The 22,294-nt window shown below is 47.4% G+C and overlaps 1 protein-coding gene across 1 annotated transcript; it reads left to right on the top strand.

The window, feature by feature from the left end:
* Window positions 1–6,363: 6,363 nt before the first annotated feature.
* Window positions 6,364–19,499, top strand: LOC103743771 (zinc finger protein 260-like). Its single transcript, XM_029569324.1, has 4 exons — window positions 6,364–6,572; window positions 12,946–13,122; window positions 15,207–15,333; window positions 15,774–19,499. Exons 1-4 carry the CDS (start codon window positions 6,555–6,557, stop codon window positions 17,705–17,707), a joined length of 2,256 nt encoding a protein of 751 aa, XP_029425184.1. The 5' UTR covers window positions 6,364–6,554; the 3' UTR covers window positions 17,708–19,499.
* The last annotated feature ends 2,795 nt before the right edge of the window (window positions 19,500–22,294 follow it).

The following is a 22,294-nucleotide window of genomic DNA, read 5'->3' as shown; positions in this document are numbered from 1 at the left end:
TTGGTGTGCACCTGTCATCTCAGCAATGCCAAGGTGGGAAAGGCAGAGCCCCACAGGCTTCCTGGACACCCAAGGTAGCCTAATTTTTGAACTCCAGGCTAAAGACAGATTCTGTGTAAAGAAAGTAGACAGCACCTGAGGAAGGATACCCAAAGTTTTCCTCTGGGTGCCACGGCACACGGTGTGTTCATACCTGTGCAAACACAATGCACACACACAAAAAGAAACCTAATTATACAAGCCATAGTTCAGAAAAACGATACAGCTATGCATTGCTTGTTTAAACACACAAATGATTATATATGAGAAATTACTAACGAACTTATAAGAAGCACACATCTCCATGTTGTAGTGGACATTTTAAGGATAGTCTCCTTGCATGAAGAAACACAACTAATGTTTTGAGGTAAACCTTACGTAGTTAATGGCATAAGGCTACCTGACTATTGGTAGGCAAGTTTCTGAGAAATCACATAAGTGGTTTCCCTGTTTATCCTGAGATAGGAATAGTCACAAGCAGCTGAAAGCCATGCAGGCCTCACCCTGTGCAGGAAGGGGTGTACGTGAACAGAGATGCTGCAGGTGTTTAACCACAGCACAGCAGCTCTGCTCTGCGATAGTGTGCCCGGCTGCAGGCGGGTCCTAAGCCCCTTCAATGAGTCGTTCTTCACCATCCTTCCAGTCTCGGGTTCTCCAGGATCATCACCTTCTAGTGGCCATCTGAGAGAAATGCAGAAACCCAGAATGTTCAGGAGCCTCTGCCAGTGCCTCTGCAACCCAACTGCACTGGACCGAGTAATGCCTCTTAAATCGTGTCCTTCCAGAACCTCAGCTTATGGCCTTGTTGAGAATAGCTTCTTTGTGGAAGTGGACGTGCTTGGTCAGTGTGGGTCCTAAATCCAGTGAGTAGCATCCTTATAAGAAAGCCAGGTGAAGACTCAAAAGAGGGAGATGGGACCTTGGAGGCAGAGATTTGAATACGTGCCTCCAAGCCACAGAATGCTTAGGACTGCCAGCAACTGGTAGAAGCTGGAAAGGGGACAGGATGCTTTCTTCCTTAGGAGCCATCCTTGGCCAGCACCTGGGAGATGGGCCCTTGGAGGCAGAGATTTGAATACGTGCCTCCAAGCCACAGAATGCTTAGGACTGCCAGCAACTGGTAGAAGCTGGAAAGGGGACAGGATGCTTTCTTCCTTAGGAGCCATCCTTGGCCAGCACCTTAATTTCAGAATTCTGTTCTCCAACATGGCGAGAAAATATGTGTCTGTTGTTTTTGCCACAGCCCAGGAAAACTAGTAGAGCACGGCATGTTCTGGGATGCCTGGGTGGCGTCGCCTGCCCTGCCCTCCTGCTTCTGCTCCCTCTCAACACTGTCTTCAATTGTTTTGTCTTTTCTGCCATGCCTAGCTTTCTCTGCACGGTCCTCACTCTGGCGTCTGTTTCTAACTCTTCTTTGAGTAGGCTGGTGCATGGAGCAGCGCCCCTTAACCTTGTGGATGTCTGCTCCTTTGGGCTTCCAAACCTCCTGTGCCTGCAGAGACTCAGATCTGCTGGTGGATGGCAGGATGAGAGAAGGCAAAGGACTCAACTCTCAGGTGGAGAAGAGTAAATTTAATTCTAAGAGTTGCTCTTTGTACCTAGTGAGCAGGGTCAGCCAAGGATACAGCATGCAAAACACAAATCAAGCAAAGTTCCAAGTAAACGGTGTTTTTCTTTTCTGTTCCTAACCAAACCCTTTCCCAGAGCTCCAGTCTGTGAGAAAGGAAAACACAAGCCCATCCACTATCATTCTTCCTTTCCCAAGGCAGTGTTCTGCCCTGGACTGGGAGGCGGTGTTCTACCAATGTCCAAACATCCTCTTGTTTCCAAGAGACAGCTGGCCTCTGTCTTGCCCGATTCACCTACAGAGCTCCATCATATGCTCCTCTTCTTTTTCTCTCATTGAGCGCCCCCCCCCCCACGATCATTCACTTATTGGGTCAGATTGTGGTTTTCTTGTTTCTTTACTTTGGGGTTGGTTTTGTTTGACTTTTCTAAACTGAGTCTCATGTAGCTCAGGCTAGATTCTAACTCACACAGAGCAGAGGCTGGCTGTGAACACCCAATCCTTCTGCTTCTGGCCACCGTGGTATTTTTATCAAAGACTTCCATCTTAATGTCTCCCATCCAACATGTCCTCACAGTATAGCTATAACTACCTTGTTGATAGGTACACCTGAGTCCCCACCGCCCTAAAGTTAAGTAGGATTTTATCTTTGTTTCAATGGGTAAAATAGAGAAGAAGGGATATGATTTGACTCTTGCTGCCACACTGAATATTTCACAGCTTCCCGGCCAAGCTGGCAAATGCATTCTTTTTAAAATGAAAGCAGTAACACCGGTAAACTATGGAGTGTGTGGAACTCCTGTTTGGTTTCCTGTAGCCAGGAATGTACTGTGGATGCTCATCTCCACCCAGACTGCCGTCAGCCTCTGTATCCATCAGTTCACCAACAGATGAGCAAAGTGAACTATGCAAACAAGATAGTATTTACATTGAAAGGGGAATGATACCCTGGTGTATGCTTCTTACTTGAACCTGCAAAATAATGTTTAAATGAGTACAGACTGAAACAAAAATGGAGATTTTCTTTTCTGCAAAGTCATGAAAAAACAACCTGACAAGACCTCAGCTGGTCTGCGCTTTCCAAAACATTGGATGTGGATGGACGGCACCCTGGGGCAGGATTTGCCACTGGGGATTAAAATATGTAAATATAAGTATAAAATGCAAAGATCCCAGCTTTAGTGTTCTGCTGACAAGGCTGAAGAGCCCCCAGGGGCTGTGCTGTGTCTCAGTGCCCATCCCCTTCACCAAAAAGGAGAACAACCCAAAAGGTGCTGTCCCACACTCCGTTGTCTGAAGCTCACCCTCTTCTCTCACCATCTAGCGTGGACCATTATCCCCCATCATGAAGAACCACTTGGTCAAATTCTCAAAATTAGAAAAACACATGATCCAGTTACATTTTGAATTTAGTAATTCATCTTAAAAACCCCACACATGTATTTGATACAGCTACAAGGTAATTCGTGTCTGTTGGCAGAAAGAAATCAGGGCCCTGGTTTCCCAGTGGTCAATTACCACAGTGTCAGAGCCCATCCCTGTACCCACCCTGCCCTGTTGCTTACATCATCCCATGTCACCTTTGACCCTCAGGTGGGGAAACCCAGGCTCAAGGCATCCTGTGTGGGACCTGGTCACTTCTGGAGAGGAGGCTGAGCTACTGCAGACACTACTCTTGCTCTGGTTGTCTCATTAAAAGATTTAAACTGTTGTGAGGAAAATGTCTGAGAATGGAGGCTGATCCAGAGACAGGTCAGAAAGGCCTGATACATTCAGTTCTTATGTGGATGGTGCCCTGTGCCCGTGGTGACTAGAGTCCAGTCTTCTGGCATGCAGGTGCAGACAAGCACCCTACAGCCCATGTGTCTGTAGATGGTATGGGGATGCTGGTTGTCCATCAGTTACCTATCCCCAGGGCTGAGCTGTGAGAACTGTCTCTGGGTTGAGGTGATAGGCCCTCTCATCAGGGCTCCCTACTGGCTGGACTTGCTCCACTTGAGATGGGTTCAGGGAGTCCCTACAGCACCTTGGAGAAGAGTATTTCTACCTCAGGGGAGTTCAGGGGACAGCACTCCCTGGTACCACACAAAGCCCACACCAGTGTGCCCCTTCCTCAGCTGGGCCTCCAGGAAGCAGCCACCCTTGGTCCTTAGCCTTGGCACCTCTTTTCCCTCAGCTTCAGGCACCCAGTGCTGTCTCCACACTCACAGGGGGCCAGGAGAGCTCACCAGGCATGAACTTGGTGCCTTGTTCCCAGGACCGGGCTAAGCATCATCACCAAGAAGTGCTTTTTAGAGCCCAGGGAGGTGAGGTCAGCTGACATCCAGGAGGTTAGATTGTCCCTTGAAGGAGAACGGCAAGGAAGAGGTTAAGAACGGTCAGGGACGAGGTCTGGACAGTTCTTGAAAACAAGAATGCTGGGCTCAGAGGAACGCCGCCTTAGTCATAGATCAGAGAAAAACATAACTCTAAGTCATGGCACTGCAAGACATAGGATGTTTAATGTTAAACATAATCACCAGCAGATCAGCCTTTCTGGAAATTGCTAAAACATGTAGATTGTGTAGGAAACTGATATACTCTTTGTAGCCTACTGACTAAATGTAAACCTGTAGAATGTGCTTTGTTCTCTGTGAAACTAATTCTCTCATGTATCCTGGCACAAACACCAAGCTTGTGACTGTAGTTTTGTGAGTATAAAAAAGCACTGCTAAAGAATTAAACTCATTCCTCCCCACCTGGAGTTGAGTCCTGTGCCTTCACTCATTCCGTCGTCCATCCGCAGACCTGTCTCCACACTTATCTGATGAACAGGGGCCACTTTTTGTCCTTCAGTTTTCTGAAGATGTGGGACTGGCTTTGGGCTGATTCATCTTGTTTGGTTATAGCCACTGGAATGCAGTAGTCTGTGGCCCTGTCCTGGAACCAGGAAGGAATATTGCACATCCATCTTTGTGCTCAAGTGGGATAGAGCCAGTTAGCTGCAGAAGCTGCCCTGGGAGTGTGGAGCTGATTTTTATAATCCATTGGCCTGCATTGACCACACTCATGAAATCCCACCCCATCCTGCAAATCTGTTCAGTGTGTTCCTAGTGAGAAATCACAGTTCAATTTTTTGCCCACACACATTTTCTGACTCTCTTTGCTCCTTATTGTCTGACTGTCCCACCAGGATATAAAGGGTGTGGAGAAGGTGGACATGGTGGCACACACCTTTAGTCCCAGCACTTGGGAGGCAGAAGCAGGCAGATCCCTGAGTTTGAAGCCATCCTGGTCTACATAGTGAGCTCCAGGCCAGCTGGGGCTACAGGGAGACCCTGTCTCAAAAAGCCAAAAAAAAAAAAAAAAAAAAAATTCACAAAGTTCTAGCAACAGACTTTGTTTTGGGGGACCTTGAAATGTTCAGTATCACATACAAGGAGATTCATTTCAGATCCTCACCTTCAAGTGTTTCCTATGGCTCCCAACTTTTAGTGGAAAACAAAATAAAAGCAGTAAGAAACCTTTTAAGTCTATGTGTAATTACAGTGAGAAGGGAATTTTCATAATATGCAATGTCATGTTGTGCCCAGTTCGTGAGACCCCAAAGACCACCAAGGAGCCGACCGATGCAAACACACAAGGGTTCTTTTATTGTTACAAGCTTAAGCTTAGGTCCACTCTGTCACCGACTCAGCGGATCTCAGATGTGAGACCCCCTTGCTTTGGGAGACAGAGGTTTTTATAGGTTTATTTCAGCAAGTTCAGCAAGTAGAGAAGTACAAGTTCTTCAGCCTGGCAAGCATCTGATTGGTTGCAGCCCAGTGCCAAACCATAAACTGCTGGCTTCAGGAAATCTGAAAAGACATCTGGACCTTTAGTACCTTCCTGTCCCTGGTTAATTGACCATTGGTGGGGGAGTTGTTCTCTACCTGTTCCAAGTATACTTTTTATTTTATTTTTTCTGTGGTTTCTCCTGGAACAGGATTCAGGACTGGGTTAGTCCCATGGAGGTTTTATCCAAGATGGAGTCACTCAGGTCTCTCAGTCACAGTCCTTTGAAATTGATACCTGTGCTTCCCAGTTCTAAATAAATCCCCTACCAATGTGAGACCACCCGGGCCTTTCCCACTTTGACATTCCAAGCTTTCCCGGCAAGGAAGAGAAGTACTTCAATGGCAGCCTCCAGTATCAGTGTTCTATGAGCGCCACCATGACAGTTCTGAAGGAAAAGGAACCATGAATTCACCATAACTCCTGGTGATGAGGCTTTCTGAGCCATGATAACTCCTGGCAAAGAGGATCCCTGCGCCATGATGATTACTGGCAAGGACGATTCCCTGCGCCGCGATAACTCCTGGTAAGAAGAATTTCTGTGCCATGATATCTACTGACGAGGATCCCTGCGCCATGATAACTACTGGTAAGAAGAAATTTCTGTGCCATGTTAACTGCTAACAAGGAGGGTCTCTGCAACTAGAGCTGGCATACAGTTTAGCTACCGTGGCCGGAAGAAGGGCAGAGTTCATTGTAACCGGAAGCGTCCTGACATGACCATTTCCGGTTAGGGCTTCTTCTGGATGGATGCTGTTATGGTTTCTTGGACGCCGTGGGAGTTTGGAGTCTGAACTCCAAAGTCTCAGTGTCTGTGACCCTGGGAGCCCGTGGCGTGCCGTGTGCAGAGCTCCCCGGGGTGCTGGGTAGCGTGTAGGGAGAGAGGCCAGCCCGGGCGTGCCGTGTGCAGAGGTGCTGAGCAGGGTAAGGTGAGTGGTGAGGCTGGGAGGATGTGGGAGGTGATGGGGGTTGTGCAGAGTGACGCCGGGTGCAGGGAGGAGTGCAGGGAGGATTCGGGTCCAGACGGGATGTGGGCAGCTGCGTGGTCCCCTGTGGACGTTGTCCTCCGAGCAATGAGGACAGCACTGGGGACCCTGGGAGGACTCCCCGTGGGTGCTGCAGGAGTCCGTGCTGGATGGAGCTGGAGCTGCAGGTAGAGGACTTGGGTGGGAATGGGGAGGAGTCAGGGCAGCAGGTTGCTGAGGATGGAGCCCGCAGGCCTGGGGAGGGGGTGTTTGCGGGGACTGCACGGCCTTCTGCACCGGGGTGCAGTGGGGCCGTGGCGGGGAGGCCTGCCTCGGGGTCCTCAATGCTGCCATAAAGTTAATGAAAATGGGGGAAATTGGGTTTGATCACAGTTTTTACCGAACTGCGGACGCCGCATCCTCATCTCTCTAAGCCCAAGCAGTGTCAGGACTGATGGAAGGAACTGAACAAAAGCCGGGGGAGATGGGCAGGTACTCGAACTGTGGGGCTGCAGTCGACAGACCTCTGTGCCAGTGCCAGGAACCAGGAATTCCGGCCATTTCCATTCCCCACGTTTTTATTTCCTATATTGAGTTGGAGCTGAAAAAGAAAAAAAGAAAAAACAAAACAAAACGAATCCTAAATCCAATGACTCATATATGTGCATGCTGGGGGTCCTTTCCAGATGGGTGGGTGGGTCAGTGGTGGCCTGTCCCCGGAACCCTGTGGACATGCTAAGGGTCAGTGATGAGCAGTTGAGCAGACTAGTGCTATAAAGAGATTTTCTTTAGGGCGGAAGCCCAGGTGGCTGCAGTCCCACAGTCCACCTCAATAAGCCCATTGAATTGACTGTGATTGCAAAAGGCAGAAGTGGGCTGGACAGATGGTTCCGTGGTTAAAAGCACAGACGACCTAAACTCACTTTCTAGAACCCTAGTCAGTAGCTCACGACTGCCCATAACTCTACTTCCACAAGATCTGACTCCCCTGGCCTCTGAGGAAATAGCACTCATAACCCTCCCCATACACATAATTTTAAGTATTTTATTATTGTATGTGTATTGTCTTCATGTATGGAAGTGCACCCGTGTCATGCAGTGCCTGGGAAGGTCAGAAGGGGGTGTCGGATCCCCTGGAACTGGAGTTATGGACTGTTGTTAGCCGCCATGTAAGTGCTGGGACTAGAACCTGAGTTCTCTGCAGTGCTCTTTTAAAATTTATTTATATTTTTATTTTATGTGTATGTGTGTGTTGCCTGCTTGTAGGTAGGTGCACCCGTGTCGTGCAATGCCGGTGGACGACAGAAGAGGCTGTTGGATCCCCTGGAACTGGAGTTACTGATAGTCATTAGCTGCCATGTAGGTGTTGGGATTCGAACCTGGATCCTCTGCAAGAACCACCAGTGTTCTTAGCTGTTGAGCCATCTCTCCGCAACCAGTGCTCTTAACGGAGCAGCTCACCAGCCCCTCATATACATAATTTTAAATAGTAAAACTGAATCTTGTTGTTGTTTTTTTTTTTTTTTTGAAGAAAAACAGAGGAAGGAGATTCCTTCAAATTGGTCACATTAGGCAGAAAAAGATACAAGTTGCCTGAAGTCTGACTTAGGGGTCCTGCCCTGAGGCTTAGGTTTAAATAGAGGTGTACATACTTAAGTCATGCAGTGTGTGCTGGTTCATGCCTGTAATCCTGGCACTTAGAAAGTAGAGCAGAATGCCTGGCTTGGTGGTACCCACCTTTAATCCCTATGTAGACCAGGCTGGCCTCAAATTTGGCAGCAATCCCCTGGCCTGTGCCTCTGGTATGCTGGGAGTATAGGCCTTCAACATGTGAAATGAAAGTTCCCAGGAAACCAAAGCCACACCTTGTTAAAGATGCTACCGGCAGCTGGGCATGGTGGTACATGCCTTTAAGCCTTTAATCTGAATTCAAGGCCAGCCTGGTCTACTTAGTGAGTTCCAGGCAAGCTAGGGCTGCTTTGGAGACCCTGTCTCCAAAAAAAAAAAAAAAAAAAAAAAATGCTACAGGGGGTTGATGCACAAGAACTTCATGGTTGGGGGGGGGGTTGCTGGTCTGACGTCAAACTGTCTTTGGCCGTTCTGTCCCCCTGGATGGCTGATTCACAGTCCACCTCTATTTCACCCAAATCCTTCCCTGTGACTGCTAAGCAAATCCTTTCAAATGCACACACAGCCCACTGGCTTCCATCAGTGAGATCTTGTAACAAGGATCCCCGCTTTGTTGTAACCTGCCTTTCTGATGATTCCCTGAAGTGGTTTGTGTTGATGTTTCATTATTTGGGAGGGGGGGGGTTGTTGATCTCTGTAGTGTGTATGTTTATACAGTGCACATTATATGTGACTGGGAACATGCCCGTGTGCAGGTGAGCATGGAAGCCAGAGGGCCACAGCCAGCCTCCTCAGTCCCTCTCTACCTTTTTGTTCTTCTTCTTCTTATTGTTTTGATTCTTTGGTTTTTTTGAGACAGGGTCTCCCTGTAGCCCCAGCTGGCCTGGATCTCACTATTTAGACCAGGCTGGCCTCAGTCTCACAGAGATCTGCCTGCCTCTGTCGTGTGCTGGGATTCAAAGGCATGGGCCACCACTGGCTGCATGTGTGTAAGGGCACCACATGAGTGTAATGCCCTCAGAGGACAAAAGAAGATGCCAGGTCCTCTAGAACTGGAGGTTCAGATGGTTGTTAGCCACCATGGGGTACTGGGAACTGAATCTGATCTGCTGCAAGAGAAGCCAGTGCTTTTAACCACTGAGCTGCCTCTCCAGCCGCGATCTTATGTTTTGAGACGGGGTCCCTCACTAACCCTGCAGCTCCCCGATTTCAGTAGACTGATGACCTAGCAAGCCGCCAAGTCCTTCTGTCTTTATGGTACTGGGCTTAGAAGTGCTGCAGCCACATGGGCCTGTGCTGGGAGTTGAACTCAGACCTTACAGTTGCATGGCACACACTTTACCTACTAAGCCATCTCCATGTAAAAAATGTTTATTATATTATAGTGACTCAGTTTATTATAATATAGTGACTCACTATATTATAGTGACTATTATGGTGGACGACGGAATTGTAGAAGGCAAAGGACCAGACTCAGGTGGAGAAAGGCAAGTTTAATTCTAAGAGTGGGTCTTTATACCTAATGAGTAGGGTCAGACAAGGATACAGCATGCAAAACATAAACCAAACGAAGTTAAAATTAAAGGCTGTTTTTCTTTTCTGCTGCTAACCAAACCCTTTCCCAGAGCTCCAGTCTGTGAGAAAGGAAAACACAAGCCCATCCACTATCTCTCTTCCTATCCCAAGGCAGTGTTCTGCCCTAGACTGGGAAGCGGTGTTCCACCAATGTCCAAACATCCTCTTGTTTCCGAGAGACAGCTGGCCTCTGTCTTGCCCCTGATTCACCTTCTCCAGAGCTGAGCGCCATCATTATGCTTTTTTCTGTGTGCTGATGTGTTTCTCTGTGGCCTGTGTGTGGGATCACGTGACTGTGGAGGTCAGAGGACAACTTTTAGGATTGTGTCCTAGGGATGGAGCTCACACAGGTTGTCAGGCTTGGCAGCAAGCACCTTTACCCTCTAAACCGTTTCCTGGGCTCTCGCCACTGTACTTAAAAAGTGCCTTCATTTATGATTTTGTTTTGTGCTATTACTATAAAAATTTCATCAAACCCTTACCACATTGGAACACGGTATGTGAAATGACGTGAATCTGCATTCCTGGGTCAAGATCACTCATACTTGGCTTGAGAAAAAACTATTCCTTAATCCCCTTGAAGTGAGAGCTCTGTTTTTGTGTAGATCAGGCCCGGCTGACTGAAGTAGCTTCTAGATGCTTGTTCAAGGCTGCTCCCAAGCTGAGCTTGGTGGTGAATGCCTATGATCCCAGCACTGGGGTACTGAGGCAGCAGGATCAGACTTTCAAATCGAGCCTCAGTTACATAGTGCGTTCCAATCCAGGCTGGGCTACAGGAGTCCCTGCCTCAAAAAAAAAAAAAAAGGTAAAATAAGCTGGGGTGTGGCTGCACACATCTTTAATCCCAGCAGGGGCAGGAGGATCTCTGTGAGTTTGAGGCCAGTCTGGTCTACATAGTGAGTTCCCAGCCAGCTGGGGATCTAAGGAGACCCTGTCTCAAAATGACCAAAAAAGAGTAGAATAAAACACATAAATGCTGATTCCATGTTGGGGGTGTTACTTGGACCCCTGTGTTGGAAGTTATTTGGAGTTCTGTGGAAGCCAGTAAATAACATTTAGGGTATCATTTATGGACTGTCAAGGTATAGTAATTTGAGAGGACTGGGCATGTCATTGACTGGGAGGCCATTTGTAACCTGACAGTCCTGGGTTCAGTCATTGATACTGAAAGTCGGTGTGGCTGCACACAGGCTAGCCAGGTGACACCTTATAGACAGTCAGACCTGCACAGTCAGCCAGTCTGGGTTGCCCATGCCTGTGACCATAACATTTGATAGGCTGAGGCAGGAGAATTACAAGGAGCTCAAGGCCATCCTGGAGTACATAATGAGATCGGGTCAACCTGTGCTACAGAATCACACAGTTAAAAACTAGCATGAGGGCGATGTGGTACAAAAAATATTAATAAACAGAGTCTGGCGTGGTAGCGCACGCCTTTAATCCCAGCACTCAGGATGCAGAGGTAGGCAGATCTCTGAGTTCAAGGCCAGCCTGGTCTACATAGTGAGTTCCAGGACAGCTGGGGCTTCAGGGAGACCCTGCTCAAAAGGACCAAAAACAGGGACTGGAGAGATGGCTCAGTGGTTAAGAACACTGGTTGTTCTTGCAGAAGACCGGGGCTCGAATCCCAGCACCCATAGGGCAGCTAACAACTGTCAGTAACTCCAGTTCCAGGGGATCTGACAGCCTCTTCTGACCTCCGTGGCATTGCATGACATGGGTGCACTTACATGCAGGCAATACACGCATGTATGTGAGTGCACCCGTGTTGTGCAATGCCATGGAAGTCAGAAGAGGGCTTCAGATTCCCCTAGAACTGGAGTTAAGGATGGTTTGCAAGCGCCATGTGGGTGCTGGGAACCAAACCCGGTTCCTCTGCAAGAGCAGTCAGTGTGCTCTTAACCGCTGAGCCATCTCTAAATAAAATATTTTTTAAAGACCAAAAAAAATAATAACAGTAATAATCATGGTAATAATAATAAAGAAAAAGGAAGAAAAGGTAGGCTTACAGGACAGAGCCCCAGGTCCTGCTTCATGTTTGCAGCTTTTCTGGTCAAGGAGGGAATTGCATCAGTGATTTCAGGTGATGTGTCAGAAAAGAATAGGCTGTTTGTAGTAAGTCTGGTTTGTAGTAAGTCTAGAAAGAGTAGGAACCAAAACTGGTCATTGTCTGGAAAGGCACAGCAAAGACCACCAACCAGACCCCGTGGGGGACAGCAGTTCATGTGAGAGCACACAGACCTCTGGGCTGTCTCCTGGGGAGGAGAGAGGCTGCAGCCAGCATCAGAGGTCAGACACGTTTTATAGGCAGTTAGGTGCTTTTCATGACATAGGCTGGGCAGTTTAGCTCGGGATTAGTTTGTAGAGACTCAAGTCTGCTGGTGGGTGGATAGAATGAGTGAAGGCAAAGACTCAACCCTCTGATGGAGGAGAGGAGTGAGTTTAATTCTTTAGCAGTGCTTTTCTATACTCTCAAAACTACAGTCACAAGCTTGGTGTTTGTGCCAGAACACATGAAAAAATTAGTTTCACAGAGAACAAAGCACATTCTACAAGTTTACCTTTCAAGTTAGTCAATAGGCTGCAAAGAGTATATTAGTTTCTTACACAGTCTATAGATTTTAACAAGTTCCAGGAAGGCTGGCCAAACGGTGGTATGTTTGACATTAAATACACACCGTATGTGTTGCAGTACCGTGACTCAGACTTATGTATTTCTCTGATCCATGACTAAGGTGGTATTCTGCCAAGCCCGACATTGTTGTTTTCAAGAACTGTCTGAACCTCGTCCTGACCGCTCTTAACCTCTTCCTTGACCTTGATGTTCTCCTTCACTGGTTGGTCTCCCAGGAAGCAGAGGGTCCTTCCCAGGCTATGTTTGGACCTGCCATTTGCAAACGTTGGGAGTTGCACTGCCATTTTAGGAGTCTGCCAGGAACCTAAAGTCATAAGCCCCCTCACAACAGGAGGGACACATGGCACAGAGGGGCAGGGTGTCATTTTGTATGGGGCAGGTGTAATCTGTTCCCTGCTCTCCCATTTGGTGACTTTGGGTCAGACTGGAGAAGCTGAGGGCTTGAGGAACTTGAGCCCCATGGGAGTTCCAAGGCCTATGTCCTCACTTTGGAAACTTGACCCCTTTAGTATCTCCTCCTCCCCCACGTAAAACATGGGAGGAACTGTTGGGCATTTCTGGGATTTACCTGCAGAGCAATGTCTGCTTAGTGACCTACAGGTGCAGCCTTCAAAACCCTCCTGGGCAAATGTTAGATGAATGACAGAGGAGGTCATTGACTTTCCAGGGCTTTCTGCTGTGTTCTCTGACCGTTGGGTCAGGCCAAGTCTTTCGTCCTGCAGATTTCCCTGGACGTTTCCCTGGACGTGACAGCTGGGCTTCCCGGAACCCTCCCTTCCAGTCCTGAGGGAATCAGGGACGGACCAAGTGTCGAAGCCCCAGAGGACCCGCCTGCTGCCATGAATTCCTGCCGGAAGGCCCAGAGACCGGGAGCTGCAGAGCGACACGGGTCCTGTGAGGTGAGGAGAGGTGCCCGGAGTTCCGTTCCCTGAGTGGACACACGGCAAGCTGCAGGATCTGGGCTCCCGCTCCCGAGGTGGCCTTGATCCCCCGGGGAGAGTGGACCAGAGGGGGCCCAACATTCGACATCTTCTTGTCTTTCCCCAACTGTTCATGGTGCTGCTGCTGGGGTTAGGGCTGTCACGTGACTTCCTGGAGCGGCTTACTTTGCTATTCAACCCAGATAGGGTTCTGACAGGGCAAAGAAATGGGTGTATCCAAATCTACCTTTGTGAACCCAGGAGATTATAGTATTTTGGTTTAATTATGGGAGCATAGGGGAGGAGAAAACTCCAGGAGTGCGGGTGACCCAGGAATGCAGGTGACTTGAGCAGCTGCATCACCTACATGCCCTCCTACCCCAAGCATGTTTGGCTACTTAGGAAAGTGTGTCACCAAAGAGTCTCCATCCACCAGCTGTAGTTTCCAGCTTATAGGCTTATAGTACATCTTCAAGAGGCCTCTTGACCCTCTCTATCCCCTCTAAGAGGGAATGTGTCTATCCCAAGGTAACAGCCACAGAACTCTCCTGCACAGGTGTCCACCTCCCCAAGTTCTTAATCCTTTGACTTTTCCAATTCAGCACTACCCACGGACTCTTGAAAGCTGAATATCTTGAAATAATTATTTGGATACACAGGGTAAATTAAATATACTATTGAATTGATTCCACATGTTTCTAGTTAATATAGCTTCTAGAAATTTCAAGATTTCCTTTTGGCACCCATTGTGTTTGCATCAGAGAGCTCGGTTCTGGAGTGCAATCAGATGCAGTTTTATTTCTTGCAGGAATACAGCATAGTCTGGTTGCATGTCGAACCCTTGTATCCTGCCAGGTGCACATCATGTATGGCCATCTGTTTCCTGTGATGTTGAATCTGACCATTGGGTGCAGGTGTGGTCATCCCAGTCCTGCTTCCCGTGGACCCCAGTGGCTTTTGGAGAGGAGGAAAAGTACTGATGTAGTAATCGTTCTTCCAGCTCCACTGTCCACTTCAGTCCCGTGTAATGCAGGGCTTCCCTCCATCAGATCTTTAACAGAAACAGATTGTTTCCATTAGAAAAGACCAGCTTTTTTTTATTTTAATATTTCATTTATTATTTTTTATGTGTATGTGTGTATTGCCTGCATGTATGTAAGTGCACCCATATCATGCAATGCCCCTGGAGGACAGAAGAGGCTGTCAGATCCCCTGGAACTGGAGTTACGGACAGTTGTTAGCTGCCATGTGGGTGCTGGGATTCGAACCTGGGTCTTCTGCATGAACAACCAGTGTTCTTAACCACTGAGCCTTCTCTCCAGCCTCAACACTAGCTTTTTAAATTTGAAAATCTCCAAATTTAAATGTGTAAATGGCAATCCGTTAGGATTCACAGACGCACACCCTTTGCACTGTCAGAGTGACCCCAGTCCATCTCCTTGGGACTTGACAACAACCACTCTTCAGACATCAAATGTCCTCTTCTTACAGAGCTCTCTGGCGCTCCCAGAAGTCACTGGTGTACAAAGCATTCCACCTTCTTTTGTATTGTTTTCTAGAAAATTGGTATTTTCCACCCCATAATCCAAACTTATCACCTGCTCTGCTCTGAGCAGCATACCCACTGTTCCCGGAACTATGCCTAATTTGCCCTCCCCAGCCATTTTCGTTGTGTATATTTCTAAAATGTTCTTTTTTTATCCCATTCTTGTATCTTTATGTTTCCTATTTGACAAGTTTCTGAAAAGTAGAAGCTGGTGCATCGGTGACCCCAGGAACCCAGCACAGCTACAGACAGGCACATAAAAGATTGTCATGCTGCTTAGTTCTGTTAGAGAATCAGAGAGAATACACTTTTGGCCTCCCAGGAAAGGAAGTAGTCTACAATAGGTGGCTGAATTTTGTTGCATATTTTCTATATGGCCCAAAATACAATGTGAAATTGGTGTTTTAGGAGAAGCCTAGTGATAAATCCTTGGGAGAAAACCACTAAAAATACATCCCTGTGTGTAATGGCATATTTGTCAAGGTTCATTCACAGTAAAATGGGTATGTTGTTACAGAGATGGGTGTCATTTGAGGACGTGACTGTGGAGTTCACCCAGGAGGAGTGGCAGCACCTGGACCCCACGCAGAGACGCTTGTACAAGGACGTGATGCTGGAGATCTACAGCCACCTCTTGTCAGTGGGTGAGCGCAGCTGGCTGGGGACCCGTTTCCTTATTTCTCTTTGTAGATCAGTGGTCTGCGATGAGATGACGCTTTTCCTTTTGTATATTTCCATGTGTTTCTTTGCCACCATCCTAATGAATGACCTTCTCTTGGCCACTGACTGATGCATTCTGTGATTCCATTTCCTCCCATGAAATGAGGAGAGTAGATCTCATCTGCTGTGGGTTATCTTGTGTTCATGTGTCCACTGCATACCAACTTCCGAGCACAAGTGGGTGCTGTGTACATGAACACAAGACACGCAAGAAGGGCTGTGCCGTGTGCTGCTCGCCGTCACCGTCAGCAGCATTACTACCTGACTCCCATTTCTCTGTGTTCAGCGTCAGCTCTGTGTGATTCCTCCTCCATCCTGCTCACTGTGTCTTTTCCTTCTTCGTCTCTTTCTCTCTTCTCTGCAGGGGAACTGGAGATTGAGACGCCACATCAACAAATTTCTGTGAATGCTTCATTTCCAAATGATTTCTCAAGAGAAATCACAAGGCATGGCTCATATAGTTCTGTTTTAGAAAAACTGTGGCAGAATGCTGACCCTTCAAAGAGAGATCAGCAAAGCCCGATCCCACCCTTGAGTCCTGGAAACAAGAAAAAACTGAGCACAGACAGAGGCTATGAATGGGAAGAGACTGGGCAGTCAATTCCTTTGGGACCCCACGACGTTTCTGTACAAAAGAGACGTCAGAGATGTTCCTTATCAGCAAAAAGTGTGAAGCCTAACCTTGAAACAAATGCTGATAATCAAAGCAGTGCCACCTGGCAGGGTGATGGCATTGTGGGGTCTCAGCAGCTCTTCACACAAAGCTCTTCAGATGCAGTGTGTACAGTTCCTCATCAAGGAGAGGAGTCATGTAATGACACTCAGTCTGGAGAAGTTCTCTGTCCTAAGCAACCACTCACAGAGCATGAAATTAATTGTCGGGACAAGCCACTTGAATATACTGGATACGGGAAGGTCGTCACTGGTAGTTCTGCTTTCTCTCAGCAACAAATTACTAGCACTACAGAGACACCTTTTATCTGTCACACATGTGGGAAGACCTTCTTCCACAGTTCTGAGTTGACCTCCCATCCAGGAACTCTCAGAAGAGAGACGCCTTATGAATGTCCTGACTGTAGGAAATCACATAGGGGTACATCCAACCTGCAGGTGCACCGTGAAATTCACACCAGTGAGAAGCCTTATGAATGCCACGTCTGTGGGAAATCGTTTAGCTATACTTCACACCTAAAGGTGCATCTTCGAACACACACAGGAGAGAAACCATATGTGTGTTCTGACTGTGGGAAGGCATTCAGTCAAAAGTCGGTCCTCACCATACATCAGAGAATTCACACTGGAGAAAAGCCTTACACATGCAGTGACTGTGGGAAAATGTTTGTTTGTGCATCAGATCTAACGAAGCACGCCCGATTTCACACAGGGGAGAAGCCTTATGAATGCCCTGACTGTGGGAAATCTTTCAGCATTAAATCCAACCTGCTTGCACACAATCGTATTCACAGCAGTGAGGGCCCTTACAAATGCTTTGACTGTGGGGAATCATTCAGGAAAATATCCCTACTGAAGATTCATCATCAAATTCATACTGATGGGAGATCTTTTGTGTGTTCTGACTGTGGGATGGCCTTCAGCCAAAAATCAGTCCTCGCCACACATCAGAGAATTCATACTGGGGAGAAATGTTACCCATGCGGGGACTGTGGAAAATTGTTTCTTTATGCTTCAGATCTGGAGAAGCATTGTCGATTTCACACAGGGGAGAAGCCTTACAAATGCCATGATTGTGGCAAATCATACAGTGTCAAATCCCACCTGCATGTACATCATCGAATTCACACTGGTGAGAGACCATACAAATGCGATGACTGTGGGAAATCATTCAGAAGAAACTCTCACCTGCAGATGCATCAGCAAACTCACACTGGTGAGAAGCCCTACAAATGCTGTGACTGTGGGAAATCCTTCAGGAGAGCCTCTCACCTGAAGGTGCATCATCGAATTCACACTGGTGAGAAACCTTATGTGTGTTCCGAGTGTGGGAAGGCCTTCAATGATAGGTCAGTCCTCAGCACACATCAGAGAATTCACACTGGGGAGAAGCCTTACATATGCAGTGACTGTGGGAAAGCCATGTCTTCTAAAGCCAATCTCAAAGAGCATCAGCGAATTCACACAGGAGAGAAGCCGTATGTGTGCCACGAATGTGGGAAGGCCTTCAGTGACAAATCTTCTTTTTATAGACATTGTAAAATCCACAATAGGGAGAAACCGTTTGTCTATCAGAAACGGGAGAATGGCTTCTTGCAAAATTCACAGTTGACATCTTCTCAATAAACTCACACTAGAAAGAATATTTAGAAATGTGACATGGGGCAATCGTTCTGTGATATGTATCAGCCGAAGCTGTATCGTTGAAGTCACACCTATTACCACTAGTACGACTTTGGGAAGTCTTTGCACAACTCTGCATGCATCGTCCAAGTCATACCAGGAAGACACCTTGTGTGTGTTGTGAATACAAAGTCCTTCAAAATCATGCCATCTCAGTGGACTCAAGCAGTCACACAGGCACTGTTTCTACAGACACATGGTCGATGAAAGCATTTACCACAAAATCAGTTCCTCATACATATCCCTCACCAAAATAGTCTTGGTTTACATGGAAAGTAATAGTTTCTAACTGACTTAAATAGGGCTGGGAAGATATCATGCTTAGTTGGTAAAGTTAAGCCTTAGAAGCATGAGAACCCAAGTTCTACCCCCAGAAGGTTTTATAAAAACCCTTTCTGTTGGTGTGCACCTGTCATCTCAGCAATGCCAAGGTGGGAAAGGCAGAGCCCCACAGGCTTCCTGGATACCCAAGGTAGCCTAATTTTTGAACTCCAGGCTAAAGACAGATTCTGTGTAAAGAAAGTAGACAGCACCTGAGGAAGGATACCCAAAGTTTTCCTCTGGGTGCCACGGCACACGGTGTGTTCACACCTGTGCAAACACAATGCACACACACAAAAAGAAACCTAATTATACAAGCCATAGTTCAGAAAAACAATACAGCTATGCATTGCTTGTTTAAACACACAAATGATTATATATGAGAAATTACTAACGAACTTATAAGAAGCACACATCTCCATGTTGTAGTGGACATTTTAAGGATAGTCTCCTTGCATGAAGAAACACAACTAATGTTTTGAGGTAAACCTTACGTAGTTAATGGCATAAGGCTACCTGACTATTGGTAGGCAAGTTTCTGAGAAATCACATAAATGGTTTCCCTGTTTATTCTGAGATAGGAATAGGCACACACACAAAAAAGCCGTGCAGGCCTCACCCTGTGCAAGAAGGGGTGTACGTGAACAGAGATGCTGCAGGTGTTTAACCACAGCACAGCAGCTCTGCTCTGCGATAGTGTGCCCGGCTGCAGGCGGGTCCTAAGCCCCTTCAATGAGTCGTTCTTCACCATCCTTCCAGTCTCGGGTTCTCCAGGATCATCACCTTCTAGTGGCCATCTGAGAGAAATGCAGAAACCCAGAATGTTCAGGAGCCTCTGCCAGTGCCTCTGCAACCCAACTGCACTGGACCGAGTAATGCCTCTTAAATCGTGTCCTTCCAGAACCTCAGCTTATGGCCTTGTTGAGAATAGCTTCTTTGTGGAAGTGGACGTGCTTGGTCAGTGTGGGTCCTAAATCCAGTGAGTAGCATCCTTATAAGAAAGCCAGGTGAAGACTCAAAAGAGGGAGATGGGACCTTGGAGGCAGAGATTTGAATACGTGCCTCCAAGCCACAGAATGCTTAGGACTGCCAGCAACTGGTAGAAGCTGGAAAGGGGACAGGATGCTTTCTTCCTTAGGAGCCATCCTTGGCCAGCACCTTAATTTCAGAATTCTGTTCTCCAACATGGCGAGAAAATATGTGTCTGTTGTTTTTGCCACAGCCCAGGAAAACTAGTAGAGCACGGCGTGTTCTGGGATGCCTGGGTGGCGTCGCCTGCCCTGCCCTCCTGCTTCTGCTCCCTCTCAACACCGTCTTCAATCGTTTTGTCTTTTCTGCCATGCCTAGCTTTCCCTGCCCGGTCCTCACTCTGGCGTCTGTGTTTCTAACTCTTCTTTGAGTAGGCTGGTGCATGGAGCAGCGCCCCTTAACCTCGTGGATGTCTGCTCCTTATGGTTCTCAAGCCATGTCCCAACCATGCCCACTTCCGTGCCCCTCTGTTGTTCATACGTAGCAGAGGATGGCCGTGAATGCCCAATCCTCCTGCTTCATGCCACCACTTGTATTTTTACCAAAGACTACCTTAATAACATCTACCATCCAACATGTCCTCTGGGTATAAATTCAACTACCCTATTGAGGGGTGACTCCATGTCCCTACCACCTTAAAGTTAAGTTTAAGTGGGATTTTATTTTCAGTGGGTAGGATATAATAGAATATGTGGCTTTTTTGGTGTGGGGGTGTCTTTTTGAGACAGTGTCTCCCTGCAGCCCCAGCTGGCCTGGAACTCACTATGTAGACCAGGCTGGCCTTGAACTCAGATCTGCCCACCTCTGCCTCCCAAGTGCTAGGAAAAGTATGTGGCTTTTGAGACTGTACTAAAAACTGTAGACCTTTCCTGGCATAGTGGTGCATACATCTAATCCCAGCACTCAGGAAGCAGAGGCAGGTGGATGTCTGAGCTCAAGGCCAGTCTGATCTATATAGGGACTTCAGTCCAGCCAGGGCTACAGAACGAGAGCCTGTCTAAGAAGTCATAGATTTCATATATTGCTCATCTGAATGCTTGTTCTCAAAGCCTTCAGCTGCCGTGCAGTAATTCAAGTCATGCTGGAGCCAACATACTATAAGGAAATCCAAACAAGCCCACATGGCGAGGCCCTAAGAGGAACATGATGAATGTGAGGAGTGATCAGTTCCCAGGGCATCGTTACTGTTGTTGCAGTGAGCTCCAGTTCCATCTCATCAACTGCGTGGAAGACAACCACAACCACTCAACTGAGCCCTTCCCAAATCCTTGAACCACATGAACTTTGAAAGGTTAACAGTGGCTCTAAGACGGGGTTTACCTTGCTTGGCTGTGTTGCAACAGGATGGAACCAGAATGTTCTCCCACACCTGTGCCAGCTGTACCCCCGCCTTTGCACTTCCACTTTGTTCTTCTAATGGAACTTGCCACATCCCTGGACCCTAGAGGTGGTTGGAGATGGAAAAGAACCACATGCAGACTCAGTGCTTCAGGGAGGTGATGTGATCGAGCAGATCCTCCTCCCTGATGTCTGATGAGTAGGTCTAAATGAGATTGGATTAGACATCCTGGAGAGGCATTCCTGCACAGGAGACCTGACCAGCCAGAGGCACAGAAAGGAGGGAACGTTGCTTTGGTGAAGCTTTTGGTAACAGAAGTACTATTTGGACTCAGAAGTGACACCAGGACATCCTGTGCTGTTGTGTCCTGGAGAACAGGACCTAAGTGTTCCTCTTGGGTATTGCTCAGTTTTTCCCATAGCCCTGAGGCCTGACCCAGCCTTGTCTGATCGACTTTGAAAACATCACAGAGGAGAGTCCAGAGTGAGAGGCAGCCCATGGCACTCAGTGCAGCACCATCAGTATGAAGCTTGTGGTTTTCTTCAGATTATGTCCAGCTTGCTTACTAACCTGACCAACTTCAAACTCTCAGTAAAACCATGCATGAGCTAGTCATCTCCCATCGTAAGCAACTCAATGTGAATACTGGTCTAAAGTGGAGCTTGCGACCCTGCCTTGCTAGGTGTCTAGGACATCCATCGTGCATAGGTCAGATTGTCACACCAGCTCAAGATTGGTTCAGGACTCAGCCAAGTTCTCACTTTCTATCTGGCATGGAAGTATCCCAGCTCAGTCTGGATGCTCTTTCCTTCCTCCTGAGTACCAAGAGGTCCATGACAGTTTCTATGGCTCAGTAATCTCTCTATTACAATGAATGTGGCTGTCAGCACAACCTCACTATCACACCCGCAGCTTGCTGAAGGCAAGGCTCAGGACTCCCATCATGTCTGGGTCCCCTCAGCACCCAGGACATGAGATCCAGCTTTGAGTCCTTGACTTCTCCAAAGCAGTTTTTCATCTTGGGGCAGCAATCACTGAGAAGGATGAGACAGTGGTCATGAGGGAGGACCCTGACAGCCATGTCTCCTGTGGCCACCACAGTCACTTCTGTTAAGGGCTTGATTTTGCTCTAGAAATGTGGATGGGCTTGAAATGAACTGCTGACCATAGCCCTTGTCCCTCCTCTCGCACCAGGACCTGGGTACGACCCTCCCGATCTCCCTTCATCCCCGATCACCCCATGTGTCACCACAAAGTCTGATTACTCCACTGTTGCAGAAATATTTGTAAGTTCCATTCTATCAAAATTAGCACTTGTTCATTGGTTGACACTACCAAAACAGTGAGGAGACACTAAACTAAAAAAAATAGTTTAAAATCCTAGTTGTGATGAGAATGTACACAATCCACAGAAAAAAAAAAATTCATAGCTAAAATTACAGAGTACCTAAACAACTCAAAATGGTTATAGGATGTGTGTGTAGGGGGGGGCTCCCATGATATAAATAGGTTTTTTAAAATGACCAGTAAGAGGCTGGAGAGATGGCTTAGTGGTTAAGAGCACTGGCTGCTCTTGCAGAGGACCCAGGTTTGGTTCCCAGCACCCACATAGCAGATAGCCACCTGTAACCCCAGCTCCAGGGGATCCAATGCCCTCTTCTGGCCGCTGTGAGAATTGCCTGTATGAATGTACATGCAGGTAACACATACATAAAATAGAAATAAAATACATGGGGCTGGAGAGATGGCTCACCAGTTAAGAACACTGGGTGTTCTTGCAGACTACCTGAGTTCAAATCCCAGCACCCACATGGCAGCTAACAACCATCCATAACTCCAGT

The sequence above is a fragment of the Nannospalax galili genome, unplaced genomic scaffold (assembly GCF_000622305.1).
Source record: "Nannospalax galili isolate Female #2095 unplaced genomic scaffold, S.galili_v1.0 scaffold960, whole genome shotgun sequence".
NCBI classification, from domain to species: Eukaryota; Metazoa; Chordata; class Mammalia; order Rodentia; family Spalacidae; genus Nannospalax; species Nannospalax galili.
Note: the sequence above shows the minus strand (reverse complement) of the source record. Positions and strands in the feature narration are given on the sequence as shown.